Source organism: Arachis duranensis, chromosome 10 (assembly GCF_000817695.3).
Source record: "Arachis duranensis cultivar V14167 chromosome 10, aradu.V14167.gnm2.J7QH, whole genome shotgun sequence".
Taxonomy (NCBI): domain Eukaryota; kingdom Viridiplantae; phylum Streptophyta; class Magnoliopsida; order Fabales; family Fabaceae; genus Arachis; species Arachis duranensis.
In genome coordinates this window covers 104689906-104706377 of record NC_029781.3, presented here as the reverse complement: position 1 = coordinate 104706377, position 16472 = coordinate 104689906, and the positions used below count along the sequence as shown (strand labels likewise).

The 16472-nt window shown below is 31.4% G+C and overlaps 2 protein-coding genes across 2 annotated transcripts; both read right to left on the bottom strand.

The window, feature by feature from the left end:
* Positions 1 to 1169: 1169 nt before the first annotated feature.
* LOC107471822 (annexin-like protein RJ4) lies at positions 1170 to 4241 on the bottom strand. Its single transcript, XM_016091318.3, has 6 exons — positions 4103 to 4241; positions 3869 to 4014; positions 3213 to 3431; positions 2312 to 2524; positions 1666 to 1758; positions 1170 to 1573 (listed from the first exon to the last, which is right to left on the bottom strand). The coding sequence occupies exons 1-6, from the start codon at positions 4173 to 4175 to the stop codon at positions 1370 to 1372; spliced, it is 948 nt and encodes a 315-aa protein (XP_015946804.1). The 5' UTR covers positions 4176 to 4241; the 3' UTR covers positions 1170 to 1369.
* Positions 4242 to 7372: 3131 nt separating this feature from the next.
* LOC107471947 (beclin-1-like protein) lies at positions 7373 to 13141 on the bottom strand. The gene is made up of 10 exons (XM_016091501.3): positions 12750 to 13141; positions 12241 to 12575; positions 11837 to 12007; positions 11017 to 11141; positions 10770 to 10818; positions 10376 to 10534; positions 9954 to 10039; positions 9239 to 9310; positions 8840 to 8989; positions 7373 to 7849 (listed from the first exon to the last, which is right to left on the bottom strand). Exons 1-10 carry the CDS (start codon positions 12904 to 12906, stop codon positions 7621 to 7623), a joined length of 1533 nt encoding a protein of 510 aa, XP_015946987.1. The 5' UTR covers positions 12907 to 13141; the 3' UTR covers positions 7373 to 7620.
* Positions 13142 to 16472: the final 3331 nt, after the last annotated feature.

Sequence of the window (16472 nt, the reverse complement as noted above, 5' to 3'; positions counted from 1 at the left end):
AAATCTATAAATCTACCTAATGCACTAATTAGTTTAGGAAATATATTATTCATAGATTTATATATAACAGCAGGCTTCTATCCTACAAGGAAAGTTCATTGTGGCTGGTCAAACAAGATATGCTAGATTTTGTAATAACATGATTGTCCATAGTAGTAAAGTTTAGGTGATTATAATAACAAGGTACAAATTTTTTTGTGAGTTATTGAAATATTTGAATTCGCAATTTTTCGGGTTGGTTTTATAATTTTTGGTCTAACTGAATAAACGGTGAGAGCGACTTGTAAAGATACTCTGATGTTTAAGTCAGAATAGATGTCAAAAGTAGGATTTTAGAGGTGTATGTAACGTACCTGATGTAGCTCCTTTTTATATAAGTTTGGTCATCTTATCTTATCTCCTAATCGATTGGGATATAATCGATATTTGAATTCGAATATTGGTTAGTGATGTAATAATTAGTAGGCGCCAAACTTTTAAGTCTAAAAGCCAGGGACGGACATATGGGAAGCGAGTGGAGGCCTCGAAGCCCCCAACTTTTTAAAAAAAAAATTAATAGTAATAAGTTATGTATGATTTAATTTTTTAAAAAATTTATTTAGTATTTAGTCTAATATAAATAAAAGTTTAGTCTAACCAAATATTAATTATTTTTAATATCTAAAAGGTAAGTAATAATATTTAAAAAATTGAAAAGATATTATTATTAATATTTTTTAATTAAATAAAATTTTTCAAATCCCATAAAGTGATTTTTTTTTCCTTTTGTGAGCGTTCTTCTTAATTCATTTGGTATTAATTCTCTATTTCAACTACTAAAACTGAGAGATCTTTTTCAGCTATGAATATTGTGAAGAATAACTCAAACAAAATGAAAGATGAATTTCTTGCTATTTGTCTTTTAATTATATTGAAAAGAAAATTGCTAAAAAATTTGACACAGATTCTATTATCGATGAATTTTATGATACGAAGAATCAAATAAAAAAATACATACATATTTTTTGTACTTTAAAATATATTTTCTATCAGTATGTTTTAGGGAGTCATTATTGGGTCGTAGTGGTCGGGATTAAAATCCGTATTGATGACTGATATTTTGTATACACATGAAATAGTTGGATACAAACATAATTACCCGAGTGATAAAGAGCAATAATGACATTCCATAAACTACTAAACATAGAATTTTATTAACTTAAGTTCACAAACTACAACAAGAAAAGGACAAATATAAAAGAGACAAATACTCTGTAAAAAACAGACTCATGCATGCTAGAGAACCAAAAACAACTGAAACCAAATCAACAGGAACTAAAAACCAAACACATACAAACCCTTAATTAATTAATTAGAAATTTTAATATTTTCAGTCTTGTTTTCCCAACAATGTGAGGAGGAACTTCTTGTAGTCCCCTGAAGTTTCTTTGGCAACAGCATCCTCAAGATGAACACTGTTCCTCTTGTAATACAGTTCTTTGATGTCCCTAAGATCCTTCTCAGCCCTTGTCACCACGACTCGGCTCAGCGCATCCTCGTCGGTCCCAACCTTTTTTATCGCGTTGCGCAAAACCTGTATACAACAAATCAAACAGAAACTCCTTAGTTCTAATTGCCATGAAATTAATAATGTTATGGATGCATTTAGAAATTTTTGAAGCTGACCTTTTCATAGTACTTTTTATGGTCATTGATGCAACGAATTGCAGTGTGCAGTGCCTTGTAGAAATCATCAGAAGCTTGATTGTCTAGCAATTTCTGTAGATATCACACAGAAATTAAAGGATCTAAGTGTAAAAAGAAACATAATTATTTTCAGAGAAATTAGAGACTTTATAATTTGAAGACACATAAATTCTTGATTAATTAAACAAAAACGTTATTTATTTTTTAAAATACGAGACATTTAAATCTTCAGACTAAAATATATAAAGATAAATATGTCTTTCTTTCGAAGAGACTTAAATATCTCGCGTTTTATAAAGTAAAAAACGATTTTGTATTTTCAATTAGTGGAAAATTTATTTGTTTTCGAAATAAAAACTCAGAAATTTATTTTTTGTTTTTTTCTTATGTTTGTGATAATATAAAGACATCAATATTAGTAAAGAATAATACAGCCCATGTTATGGTAGCTATACAATTTTAGCAATAAGTATTATTAAAATTAAATTGTATTTTTTTTTAATATTTTTGTAATACTACTTTTATTTTTCAAATTATAAAATATAATTTTAATAACAGCCACCGTACACTCTACCAAATAATATATATATTATTAAAACTTTAGAAAATGAAAAAAAAAAAAAACCTTGCTGATGGAAATGGCATGCTCATCTCTGTAGCGGTTGAAAGTAGCAACAAGTTGAGTTTTGCTTCTTGTAGTAAGAATCCTAATGGCTTCTTCATAGTTTCCTTTCTTTTCTTTCACAGTTTCATGGAGAATATTGGCTTCACTCTGTGCAAGTCTTGCATTTATCTCATCACCCTCATACCTATATGAGCTTACTAATCCAACCAAAAGCTGCTCAAATTCAACATCATTTACATAATAAAATTAATAATTTTATAAAAAATTAATAATTGACTAAATAAATTAACAGTTAACCAAAACGTCATTTTTTCATTAAATAAAACTATTATTTTTATTTATAAAAATTTATAACACCGGCAAATTTATTCATAAATAAACAAAACTAACTTCGTATTATTTATGAAAGATGGTGGCATTGTGGTAAAAGTATTTCAATAATGGTTAATTTTTTTAAGTTTAATTATTCTGTTAGTCTCTATAGTTTTGCAAAATTTTCAATTAAATCTTTATATTTTTTTTTAATTTGGTCTCTACACGGATTTTTTTTTCAATTAGATCTATCTTGATAGTAATTGGTTTAATTGTACAAAGACCCAACTAAAAAAAATTGGTACAAAGACCCAAATAAAAAAAAATTATAGAGACCCAATTAAAAAAAATTGATACAAGGACTCAGTTAAAAGAAAAAAAATTATAAAGATTTAATTAAAAATTTCGCAAAACTATAAGAACCAATAGAATAATTAAACTTTTTTTTATTTTTTTATCCCTTTTTTAAACAATTCCTTGTATTGTTTATTTTGTTTTTTTTTATTTAGTTAATTTCAATCACAAAAAAAAACCTTTTTTTTATGAATAGATTTGTCAGCATTTTAAACATTTATAGAAAACGACTTGCCTGGCGAAGGTGGCCAGTGGTGTTAGCTGCCACATCTTCTTCCAAGGAACGCTTGTAGCGGTGGCGATAGGCACGCCTCACTGCCAAAAGCTCTTCAGCCGATAAAACACAAGCGATTTCCGCAATTACATGCAAATCTTTCTTCCCATTTCTGATTGCTACATTCGCTAGAACAGCATCTCGATCAGCAGGTTCCAACATCCAACGATACATAGCTCTCTGAATTGAGTTAGGATGAAATCAAATCACATCCATGTTAAGTATACAAAATCACTATCAACATTATTTTATATTTAACGTGGGTGCATCCGTATAAAAGGAAACACATAAATAGTTATATGTTTACTATGTTTTCATTACGCAAGAATTTCTTTTAAATTTACGGTTCAGAGTTTAGAGTTTAGAGTTTAGGGTTTAGGGTTTTTTTTTTTTAGAACTTTTGGTCATAAAAATTATAATACCTTAATATAAACGATTATATCTCTAATTTTAATTTTTAAACTTTAAACTTCTTTTTATTGTGGCGAAAATATTTCTGTCAAAAACTAACATTAGTGGCACTTTGTGTAACAAACCAACATTTATTTGTTAGATTATTACACAAAGTACTGTATTACTCATGAAAACTTCAATCCTAACCAAAAAAAATATTATACCTCAAAGTCACCAGAGATCTCGGATTCGAGTCGCTTAATGAGATCCTCTTGGTGAAGCTCTTCATAAGCTTTTCTGATTTGCTGCCTCTGATGAACATTTCTGTGTCCAAGAATTGCTATAATTGTCTTATCATCAGCTCCCCATCCTGCACAATTCAAAAACTATCATCAAATTTAGATTAAAAAAAAATCACCAGAGCTTCTAGATGATGATTATGATGATCCTATTTACACCTTTGAATGCTTTTTGGAGAGCTTCAGCATCTTCAGCTGAGGAATGGTTGCTGGGAGCAATAAGAGTTGCCATAGTTTAATATTTTGTTGCTGCTTCTGAATTTATGATGATGAGTTTAACTTCAAAGCTCTTCTATATTTGGCAAAAGTTTTAAAAATATCCCTAAGTTTTATTTTGTTTCAATTTTGTCCCAAAAGTTTTCGATTTGCATCAAATATACCCTCAACGGTTACATTTTCAAAAAATTTAAGACTAATCTAACAATAATGCATGAAAATTATGTTTGATTTGCTTGTGTTGAGGGTTGTTCTTATGTTGTGGATATTGAATTGATCTTAAATTTTTTGAAAAAATTATCCGTCAGGGATATATTTGACGCAAATAAAAAAATTTTGGGACAAAATTGAAACAAAATAAAATTTAGGAGCATTTTTGAAGCGTTTAACAAACTTTAGGAACAAAAAGTATACTTTACCCAAAATAAAACATTAAAACTATAAATTGGTGGTGAAAATGTTAGTTAATAGCTGTTAAATGATTTAATATATTTGACTAAATTGTTTAATACAGTATGTGTCTAAATCTTAATTGTTATTCATATAAAGATATTTTCGTGTGAATATTTAGCTAAATTGATTATTAAATAAGGGTATCTTGATAAATATATTTCTAATCAATTTTGATTTTAAATTAGGTAAATTATCAAAATGATACTAAAAATCTATATTGCTAATAAATATAACCCCAAACACAAAGGACTAAAGTTGAATAATATTACATTACATATATTTGGACCTAATATCAATAGAAAATTGAAAAATATATATAGCTATATACGAGTTCTTAATAATTGTAATGATTTTAATGGTATCTATCTACTTTCTAGTGAATTCTAAGTTTGTTTTTGTCCAATTGTCCTGAATATTGAATCAGCATCAATACCAACTAACCAAGGTCTTGGAAATCATCGATAAGCATGTGAGTTGTATTTCACTTGAAGACAGTGCATGTTTTTCTGTCTTTCAATTAATATTTCAAAAATATATATATTGTATATTTATTAGTGTTTATATCTTTATCTCGATATTTTTGTCTTAGAAACAATATCCAAATACAACATAAGTATAACACAACTAAAAAACTTGACATGAGTTGGATTTATAAATTAATTTATATATAAAATATCTAGTGTTAATAATAATCTTAATATTTGAGTAGAAATTTTAAAAGCTAAAATTGATTTTTGAACTTCAATAAACAGACAAGAGTATGAGTATTCATGAGTGAACTTTATGTCATTTTAATCTGTGCAGCAGAAGCAGTACTGCTACTTCACCCAATGCATTTTTGTATTTAGTGTATCAAACAATGTGAACCGCATAATAATAATAATAATAATAATAATAACAATAATAATAATAAGGGGATGCTCCATAAAAATGCATAAAATAATTCTTTTTAAAGATATTTTTTAATAATTAAAATTTAACATATACAATCATTTAAATTGTTATTTTTGTCAAAATTAGGTCAGACAAAATAATTTAATCAAAAAATAGGTAATTAAATTTTGAATCGGTCTAAATTAATATTATTTTTTATAAAAAATGACTACAATACCCCTATTATATAAAATGACTAAAATACTCTTATTATATATATTAATTTTGAAAATTTTAAAGTTTAGCCCTTTTCTTCTCTCGTTATAGGGTTAGAATTTAAAGTTTTCAAAATTAATATGTATATAATAGGGATATTTTAGTTATGTTTTATAATAAGGATATTGTAATAATTTTTTATAAAAAATATTAATTTATATCGATTCAAAATTTAATTCATTATTTTTTTAAACTGATTTGTCCGGTCTAATTTTAATAAAAATAATATAATTTAATTGATGAAAGCCTTATGTAGAGCCTCAGCATCTTCAACAGGAGATGGTTGGGTGAAAACAATAAGGGTAGCCATATTGAAATTGAGGTACTTGTGTATGTGTATTTGTGTAATTGGGTGAAGCAATGATGTGTTATGTTTATATAATAGTGCCAATGATTCCTTGGAGTTAACGTCCTCTAAACGATTATCATATTTAGTATATAATTCTAAATTCAGAAGACTCCTTTGGCATTAAGAAAAGCAAAAGCAGGTTCAACTGATTAAGGCTAGTTTAATTTTCTCTGAGGAGAATCGTGACAGGTAGTGATGTTTCATGTGATCATGTCATGAAAATGAGGGGGGTTTTCGTCTTTTAGTGTTTACATGGGGGAACCAATGACAGTAGATGATGTAGGATTCTCTTTTTTCCATAACATCATGGCATTTTATAAACGTTCCTTTAGAAATGTGATTATATATAACTTGAACCCAACATTACTTTTAAAAGCATCCTTTCACTTAATAAAATTCAAAGGCATCAAAGAACTTCTAGTATAACACTCGCTAATTAGGGGTGGCAATGGGTAGGGTAGGGTAGAGTTTGGAGTCAACCTTAACCCTACTTGCGAGTTGAGATTTTTATATAAATTCAATCCTACCCTATTTGCGAGTTGAGAATATCTCAACCCTAATCCTACCCACTCTTAATCCGCGGATACCCGACTCTACCTGCGGGTTACAAAAAAAGATGCAATATTATTATATAACTTTATGATAATTTAAAATAAAATTGACTTTTATGTAAAAAAAAATTTTATTAAATTATCAATTAATGATTTTCTTTTAATGACTAAGAATCTTTTGCATTTAATGAGAGGTATTTGGTTCAACGTCCACTTAAAATATATTTTTATATAAGTATATAACATATACATATATGAGGTGCGGATTGATCGGGTAGGGTTGAGACTCAACCTGCACCCTACCCGACCTGCACGAGAACCCTACCCTACCCGCTGCGGATCGGATTGGCAACCCTACCCGACCGTACGGAGTCGAGTTGGATACCCACGGGTAGAGTACATGTTGCCACCCCTATCACTAATAGGTTACAATACCCTTATTTTGGTATTATTTCTATAACTGCCGATACCTATTGTATATCGATTGGTTACGATTTAATCACAAACTTTAGACATAATTAATATTTTGAAAGTTAAATACCAAAATTTTAAGACTACCATCGAAATTCCCTAATGATAAATTACTTAATGGAAAAAATAAAATAAAATCTATTAACATGAATCCTTTTTTGTTACAACCTTAACATGTATTGTACTTTATTATTATTAATAATGATGATGATGATATGTACACTGAATTTCCAAAGAAATTCGTCTTCTTTTAGATAAAAGTTTATGCTGATGTACCTAAACGAAGAAGAGCAGTTTATGTTTAACACTGAACTTTGTATAGGAAGAGAAGTTCTATACTTCTATAGCTATTGAATAGATTTCCACATACAATATCAGATGTTGAATACTTGTCACACCATGGTATTCTAAAAACTAAATATTTCTATGTACACATTTGGTGTGGTGTAAGCCTAAAACCTAGCTAGCATATGTTCAAGGTTTGAAGATTAAGACTTGTTGGGTTCAGTGCCTCGCTTTGTGTACAAAGAACCTACACCAGGCACTTCAGAATGTGAAGATACGATTGCTGAAAGAGGTTGAAAGTTGGTGTTCCCAACAAACCAATAGAGAGCCCATTTCAAATTGCAAAGGGTGTACTTGAGAGCTTTTGTCCAGTTTTCCTGCTTATTGAAGCTTTGAGTGATGGAATAGTTTTCCACTTTGTCATTATCAATCCTGCAAATCATCCAAAAATCTGTCATTTGTTAAATACCACAAACTAACAAGTATACCTAATACTGGAAACAAACAAACAAAACAAAACAAAATAAAAATGGCGTGAATCGTCGAAATATGAATAACTGGATGTACGACATTAAGTTCTCCATGAAAGAAACAGTGAAGCTTTTACTTTACAATGAAGCAACTTTTGACCGATGTGAAAGTTTATTCTATTTCACAACCAACTTTGGGATCTCCAGTAAAGAAGAAATTTGTTTGGATAAAATTTAATGCAAGAGCCAACGCCCAAATGTAAAGGTCTTGAAAAAGCAAAGCTTCAGAGAAATTTCGAGAACTATTATCAATGAAAAACTCAGCTCACAAACTATTTAGAGATCTGTATGAAGGCATGTAAAGAATTGTTCATAAATACCAGTCCACGTCAAAGCACAAACATGGTAAAGCTTAGCTCATTCCCGTTCTACAGTCTACTGTCTGTATTTTTGTATTTAATAAAGAAAGGGAAGAGCAGAGATAGAAATCCAGCCTGGATATGCACCAGAAGAGATTATGGACACAGAGCAGGCTTAGTTTGGTTCTTTCCTCTTTGCGGAAAAGACTCAAAAGAGCTGTAAATCTCATGCATTTGTTCAAAAGCAACATAAATTCCATCAGTTATGACTAATTAAACAACATGCTCATGCATATCATAAGTTATGCCTTGAGTCACATCACATTACTCTCAGAGATCAGCACAAAATGAACCCTTGGGTATTATTCCCTCCATAATTCTTCGTCAGCATATCTACCAAAAGGCATGAAATGTAATTCAAAAGGATTTAAATTTGATGACACCAACACCAAATTTCTCTTCATCCGACAATTAAGAGTAATGTGATCTCAATGTGAAACAGTGGAAGGTAAACTTTTAGGCATTTGGTCAGTGTCCAAAGATAAAACACACTACAATTAATATGTATCAGTATTATATGCGATGGTACTTACTTGTATGGAAGTTTGAAACATTTCTCAGGTGGAATATTATTTTCTTGATCTTTGGACTTGGCAAATTCTGCAAAATCCTTGAGACATGCCAAAAACAATGTCATTGCTTTGTCATAGCGTGTACTCCAGAACAAGTTCACTGGACCAAACCTGCAAAATCAACCCCATCCAATGATGATTGTTTTGAAACAAATCAACCATGACTGAACTCTGTATATAAATGTATATAACTGAAAGCTGGACAATTTGAATTTGCTGTCAGCCAGCCAGTTGAATCTGACATCCCTTCAAACATTATACTTCAGATTTTGACTCCACTTAAGACTAAATCAAATGTTATATTCCAAATAAAGACAAATAAAAAATGGCCAAAACAAAAACAACATGTAGCATACTTACAGCTCATAGGTACTGTTGTTGCTATCTGTGATACGTGGGTAGCTGCCCATAGGAATTATTTTTATCCGATATCTAAAGATCGATAGATTAAGGATATCAAATGGCCAATGAGATGTGTAAACATTTAGGACAAAGTTTCAGTTAGCCATAAAAATTCAATACAATTAAAAACCTATAATATACCATAAATACAAAAGATACAAATAAAAAATCCGAATTCTAATTAAACTGTTAGCAGCAACCTAGATTATCTGCCACCAAATATTTGTAGACATTATCTCAAGAAATTTATCCCCAAAATTAAAAAATAATTAGAGGGGAAAAAGAGTGGACAATAGTGTCCATGTAACGCAATACAGCAAAAGAGGATAATAGTACTTAAATGAAGTTTAGCTTGCCTTCCGACAAGATTTTAACAATTAAATACATATGACCTTAGCTTGAATTCCAAGATCTTAAATTAAATGCATATGCCCATGAAGCAGAAGTATGCTTCCAAAATCATTATTTGTGATATTTTCTTCATAACAGCTGTAAGAAGAAAATAATTTGAACAAGCACTTTTTTTTATTCTATGAATAAGGATTTGATAAGTCATGCATTAAGAATTCCAATCACATGTTTGGAACTGGATTCACTAAGACCCAGAAGAAGTTCAACTACATTAAAAATAACTAGAAAAAAGATAGTCCTATTTGCATAATGAAATGGATACTGAAACTTTGGTCGAAAATACTGGCACATTGTATGGAGGAGAAGGCAAGCTTGGCCCCATGCAGCATTTATCTCATCCCATTCAACCTAAAATTATGCAAATAGTAAATATCATGTAAAAAGATTGAATCTTCAATTTGCAAGAACTAATATTTAAGATAACAGGAATGAAAAACTGCAAAATTTAGCATTCAGAAGAAGCAGATCTTTCAGACCACAATCCAGAATGAAAATTGGGCAAAGCATGAAACAAATAAATAGTATTGCAACTCAAACTGATGACTGTGTATTCAATATTATTCATATAACATGGTAGCTTGTCAATTACTCTAAATGTCAAAGATGCAAATCAAGAAACAAAGACCATGCACATTAGGGTCAACAACACATTAAAACAAGAAACACAACATGCTCGCATCTTACTGGAATTTTGGGGAGCCTTCCAAGTCGAAAATTGTTGATGGTTCCAAATTCTCCATCATGTGAAATGGGGAAGGCATCATTAAGCACATTGGTTTTCTTCAACAATTCTAAATGTGCTTGTGAAACTTCAATCTTGGCCAAAATGGCATCTCTCTCCTCCTGTTTATTTAACTATTCTTGCTCAGTGCTCAGACATCAAAGTCACTAAATAAAAGCAATAAACAGATATGCTCTAACTAAAAATAGAAAATGAAATACACAGATGATATGTGGGTATTCAAATCATAGTCATAAAGCAACCCCAAACAAAATTGCTAGAATAAAATTTCCATGGACCATGGTAGATAGTATGTGGGTATTCAACTAAGGCAGGAAAAAAAAAATACTGACAAACCTGATAAGAAGTTAATTGAAACTGAAAATTATTAAACTCATGCCAGTACCTGTTACAATTTCAGACACATGAAATCAGAGATTGAATCAAGCATCCAAAAGATTCAGAGAACAAGAAATAAAGATCACTCCACGTTTGTAGCAAATATTCTTTTAGGATCCAAGAATCAAGGATCTATGAAGCATCTTGCACTATGTTGTCATTTTATTAAAAAATATCGCATTGTAAGGAGCATGGAAACCTATACCGTTCCTCCAATTCTTTAAAGCGGCTTGACTTTAACTCTAGTTCCCTTAGTTCAGCTTTTACTTCAGCATTCTGCTTCTCAGATTCTTCAATGGCGGCTTCAAGCCTCCTTTCTTCTTCCTCAATCTTGAATTACATTCAGCAATAAATCACTAATTCAGCTTGGTAAAAAAATTAGATGGCATCCTAAACAAAATGATGTAACCATAACAGAATTTCTCAAGGTAAAAACAACTCATATATCAATTCCATATGTCCACACAAAGAATGATTTGAAATTAAAGGTGCTGTAAAACAATCATTTCCACTTAGAGATGGAAACAAATAGCATATATCTTATAGATATTAGCAAATGTTTACATTAATTTCCAGATATGTAGTACATATAAGTGGGCATTATAAAATTCTGATAAAGCTAATATGCAAGATCAGATTACCTCGGGATTGGGGTAGAATTGGAAGCTTAAACAAAATTCAAGACAACATAGAACAATATCCAAGTGGACTTCCTAGAACTTATTATTGTTGCAAGTTGCAACAGCAAGTGTGCTATTATATTAAAGATTTGCAATTTTATTAATTATGGTGTGATATCACCCCTTCTGCATGCAACCATGGCAAGATAACCTATAAACGATGACAATTTGCAATGCGAGTTTACTGTACAATCAACCAATATATCATGCAAACATGCACTGGCAGCAATTATTGTTTGTTAATCGATTTATCTCTACAGTTATTACCACTGAATACTAACAGTTTGCTTGATCAAGAAATAGTAAACTAACGAACAAAATGGAGATAGTGAACCTGACGAGCACCTTCAATTTCTCCTTGAGAAAGTCAGCCTCACTGAGGACATCTCTAGTTTCTCCCTCCAAACGTTTAAGACAGGCCTCATATGCTTCAATGTCCCTGTTGACATCTTCAACCTCCTTATCAAGCTTATCAGACAATACCCTCATACAGTCAAGGCATAAAGGCTGCTCAACCTGAGATGGAACAATTTAATTGCTTCAAAAATCAATAATAGAAATCGATTTTATTCTATTGTATTCAAGTATCATAACCAAATTGATTCCTTTCAATTTCGACAAGTTTTCAAAGGCAAAGCAATCAAATCAAACAATAGCATTCTTAACATAAGAAGTGATTCACAGCTCAAATCATCAAATCCTACTTTTGCATATTCCAAACACTACCTATAGGTTTCTTCAATCAATACCTGTGTCTGCGTCGTGGCAATATCAAATGCACGAGTCAGGACAGTAATAGTCGCGTTAAACCCCGAATTATGAGGCTGCAAATGGCCATTGTGATCAGACCCGCTGGGAGCCACGTGGCTCCCACTGCCATCAGAGGCAGACTCTGACTTGTACACAACAACAAAAGACTCCTCCATAGCCTTTCCTGGCTGCGAAGCAGCGGCAGCATCAGGCTGACTGTTCGCGCCGGAGCGAGGACGAGGAGGTTTCTGCTTCGGCAACACAACATACGAATTATCCATCTTAGTCGTACTTAGCACACTACTGGCAACATGAATTGATGATCCTTGCATCCCTTTATCAGGCATAAACCATCGCAAGTAAGCATATCACAGCATGTTCCAATTTACAGATTTATTAATGCAATCAATTAAATCAACGAATGGTGAAAAATTAACAAAAGAAATTAATAATTTCTTAAATGATATAATATATAGGGCGTAAGGGAAGGGAAGAAACCCTAACTGACCGGAGCGAGAGGGGTCCGAGAAGAACTTGTCGGCGTAGGAATCCACGCCGACGATGCAGAGAGGATTGCGACAGTTCTGACAAACCCATCGTGGCACATTCGGGTCCACCGGGAAGCTCCGATTCCGAGTCCTATCGGTCATCGCATCCTTCTTCATGATACTTCTCTAAACCAGCTCCAAACAGTTTCTGACGAAAGCAGCGGCGGGAGCAGACGAACCTGCGGTGGCGAGCGGAGGCGGAGGCGGAGGAGAGAGATGCACGAGTCCTTGGCTACTACTAACCTGACAATTCTTCTTTCCGTCGTAGTTGTTTTCTCCTTCTCCTTTTGAAACGGTGTCGTTTAGATATTCTGGTTAGGAAAAAACGGATGCGGGGAAAAAGTTTTAAGTTCCGGTTCAAGAGGTTCACCAATGCCCGGTTCAAACTTCATAAAGTGTTCCGTCATAGTTCGACTGGTTGGACCATTGGGCTCGGTAATTTTTGTATAATTCACACTTTTGTTAACGACAAAAGTACTCCAAGGGTGACGGTAACGACGATGGTTGTGGATGGCAATTTTCTACTTGCGCCAGGGAGAAGGGTTAGAACTTAGAACCACTTTGTAAAAATCTTACTTTCTTTGAAGTTGATAAAATTAAATTTGACGAACACATCAGATGAAAAAGTTAAAAGGGAAAGGAGATTTAAAGGGTATAAAATCCTATGTAAAGTAAGGGTATGGGTATATTAGTAAATTTACATATTATAATTTTTTAATATTTACTGTAGACTTAATTACAAAACTAACAATAGTATAAATTATAAAATTTTAATTAAAAAAATATAAAGACTTAGTTACAAAGATGAAAATTATAAAGACTGGTAAATTAATTTAACTTTAAATTTATAATCACGTTTTTATTGTTTTAAAAAGATATTTAATTTAACAAAGCATATTGAGGCATATTCGTTAGTAGGGGTGGCAAGCGAGAAACTTCGTTCTACTAGAAGTTCGGGCTGGCCCGCCTTGCCCTGCCTAGTGAGGCATTTCTAGAATTTCACTCCGCTCCCGTCTAATAAACATAATTATAAACCAAGTTTTCATTTAAAATATTATTATAAATATTATCTCCAAAGCAAAATAAACATAATTCAAAACATAATTATAAATTTTGTCTCCAAAGCAACATAAACATAATCCAAAACATTCAATTTTCATCTTCATACTCTTGTAAATTGGGTTGGAAGAAATTGGATTTTAGCAAAAAAATTACAAAAATACTCTCTTACCCAAAAAACTAAGCCCGGCAGGAAAACCCGTCCTACCATGCCAAAGGCCACCAAAGCCTACGAGTTAGGCTGGTTTTTACTTTTTAACGGTTCCAATTTTTCAATCCGACCTGCTTTTTTAGAAGATTACATAGACCGACAGAGCGAGTTTAACCTCGTTTGCCACCCCTATTTGCTAATAGAATGAAAATATTTTTGTAACCTTTGTTATTAAAAACAATATAATTATAAATTTAAAACTAGCTAGAAATTTAATTGAAAATTTTTAAAATAGAATAATTTAATCATAGTTTTTAAGATAATAATTAAAAACTTATTATTTTTTAATAATGTTACAATACCCAATTAGTTGTTTGTGGAAAAAAAATTTTATATCTACTACGTATGAAAATATTCATTTCTAAAAATGTCTTCGAAAGATTTAGATGCATATAAAAGATCAACATAACATAAAAGCTCTAAAAAATATAAAAAATGTGACAAAATTATCAAATATTATATATGTATTTTTAAAATATACTATAACTAGAAAAATAACATATATATTTATACGAAGTATTTTATAATCAATTTAGTAGTTAACTTTTCATATACCCTCGGCATTTTTATGAATCAAACCATCACCAAAAAGACAAATATAACCTAATATATTATTAAAGCAAGAGCATAATTCATATAATATGAAAGCTACAAAACTTGCCTACCCAAAAATATATATCTTGAGGGTGCCTTTCTAAAAAATCAGATAGTGAAATATTGTTATAAATGTCTCATATCTATCGTATTGAAAATATAATGAAAAATATTTTGTGTCGGGTGTATATCAATGATCATTATATGACGATGACATATACCTATACTTGCAGGTCGTTACTTTCTTTTTTAAAATATCTACATTTAAGTTAGTTCAAAGCAACACTCAATTAAATCATGATACATCAGAGTGGATTTTTTTTTGGATAATCCATCGGGTATCAGAACTCTATTTAAAGATTTATCGTTAGTTAATGAATTGTTGCATGCATAAAATATGATTCGAACTCCCGAGTAAGCTAATCACTCGACCAATCCGAGTTGGTTACATCAAAGTGAATTTGAGCAAATAAAAAAGCCTTTTTTTAAAAAAAAAAATCCTTAGGCCCAAAGGAAACAAAAACTACAATCGGAGAGGATGCTTCCACTCTATTAGATCATGGATGGATCATAACTTGAGCAAAAATAAAAACTTAAAATAACTTTTCATATTTTTCATGAAATCCATGGACTAAGGTTAGCATATTTTATGTACGTGAAATTTTCAAGGATGGCATATTTTTGAGAGATACGGTTTGGGTTAAAAAAAAAAATAAATATAAAGAATTTTGATACTTAAGTTAATAATAGAGAGTTCTCACTTTAAACTTTGGTAAATAATATTTGGGTTATAATATGAATATATATTTTTTAAAACGGAAAAGCTCTGCATACAAGCCATTAGGGCTTGTATGCTTTACAAGTTTATTAAACAATAAATTTAAAATACGCGCTCCTCCACGTACGTTGATTACACGCGCTATATAATATCCCGCGTATATCTAACTTCCAACTTTAAAATATTTGTTTCCTTCTTCGTTTTCGTTATTTTGAGATTTGGTTGTTCTTCTTCTCGCGCGTCTTCCCTCATTCTTCTCCATCGATCTTTTCCTCTCCTTTTCTCACTGGTATGTTCTTCGTTTACGTTATTTTTTTCTCTCTCTGCAACTCGAGCTTCGTTTTCTCTTTTGATTTGTTGTTTTCTGAAATCAAAGTTTGAACTCGTTTTGAAGATAATGGATCCTTCAAGCTCAGATTGTGTGCTGAATCCAGGCGAAGTGGATTATGAATTTGAATCTAACGAAGTTCCTGAGGTTTGATTTACAGTAATTTGTATAGCATTGTGTAGTTTAAAAATTGCTGAACATTGACTGTGAAAGTAACACGTTAACATGAATCTGTCGATTCAATGTATTAGTTGTGATTAATTACCTGAAATTTATAGCAGACGCTCGGGTGTAGATCAATTCTTCTTTGGGTGTATTTTAGCTAGAAGTGTGGGTGTATATACACTTTACTGGTTTTTTGTTATTTTTAATTGAGTTGTTGTTGTTCAGGTGTATTATATCAGACATGATTGGGTGTGTTTTTAGTTTTTGACATGGTGTATTCTGCAGCCTGTGTATTGACAGTTTATGGCTTTAAAGGTCATTCTGTAGTTGAGTTGTTTCGGTTCAGGTATATCATATTAGACATGATTGGGTGTATTTGTATCATATCTATGGGTGTATTCACAGTTCTGACACGGTGTATTGTGCAGCCTCTCTCGGTTGTTGATGACGAACTTGTTCCGAAGGTCGGAATGACCTTTACCACCCTTGAAAATGCCAGAAAATTTTACAGGAACTACGCCAAGGCTGCAGGTTTCTCTACAAGAGTT

What these genes read in the sequence shown, in the direction of transcription:
- LOC107471822 (XM_016091318.3), bottom strand. Translation starts at nt 4,175, where the DNA reads ATGGCAACTCTTATTGCTCCCAGCAACCATTCCTCAGCTGAAGATGCT. An exon ending in AGATCTCTGGTGACTTTGAG is followed by an intron (nt 3,432 to 3,868) that starts GTATAATATTTT and finishes AACTCAATTCAG; the next exon opens with AGAGCTATGTATCGTTGGAT. An exon ending in ATGCCATTTCCATCAGCAAG is followed by an intron (nt 1,759 to 2,311) that starts GTTTTTTTTTTT and finishes TGATATCTACAG; the next exon opens with AAATTGCTAGACAATCAAGC.
- LOC107471947 (XM_016091501.3), bottom strand. Translation starts at nt 12,906, where the DNA reads ATGAAGAAGGATGCGATGACCGATAGGACTCGGAATCGGAGCTTCCCG. An exon ending in AACAACAGTACCTATGAGCT is followed by an intron (nt 8,990 to 9,238) that starts GTAAGTATGCTA and finishes TTGATTTTGCAG; the next exon opens with GTTTGGTCCAGTGAACTTGT. An exon ending in TGTTTCAAACTTCCATACAA is followed by an intron (nt 7,850 to 8,839) that starts GTAAGTACCATC and finishes GATGATTTGCAG; the next exon opens with GATTGATAATGACAAAGTGG.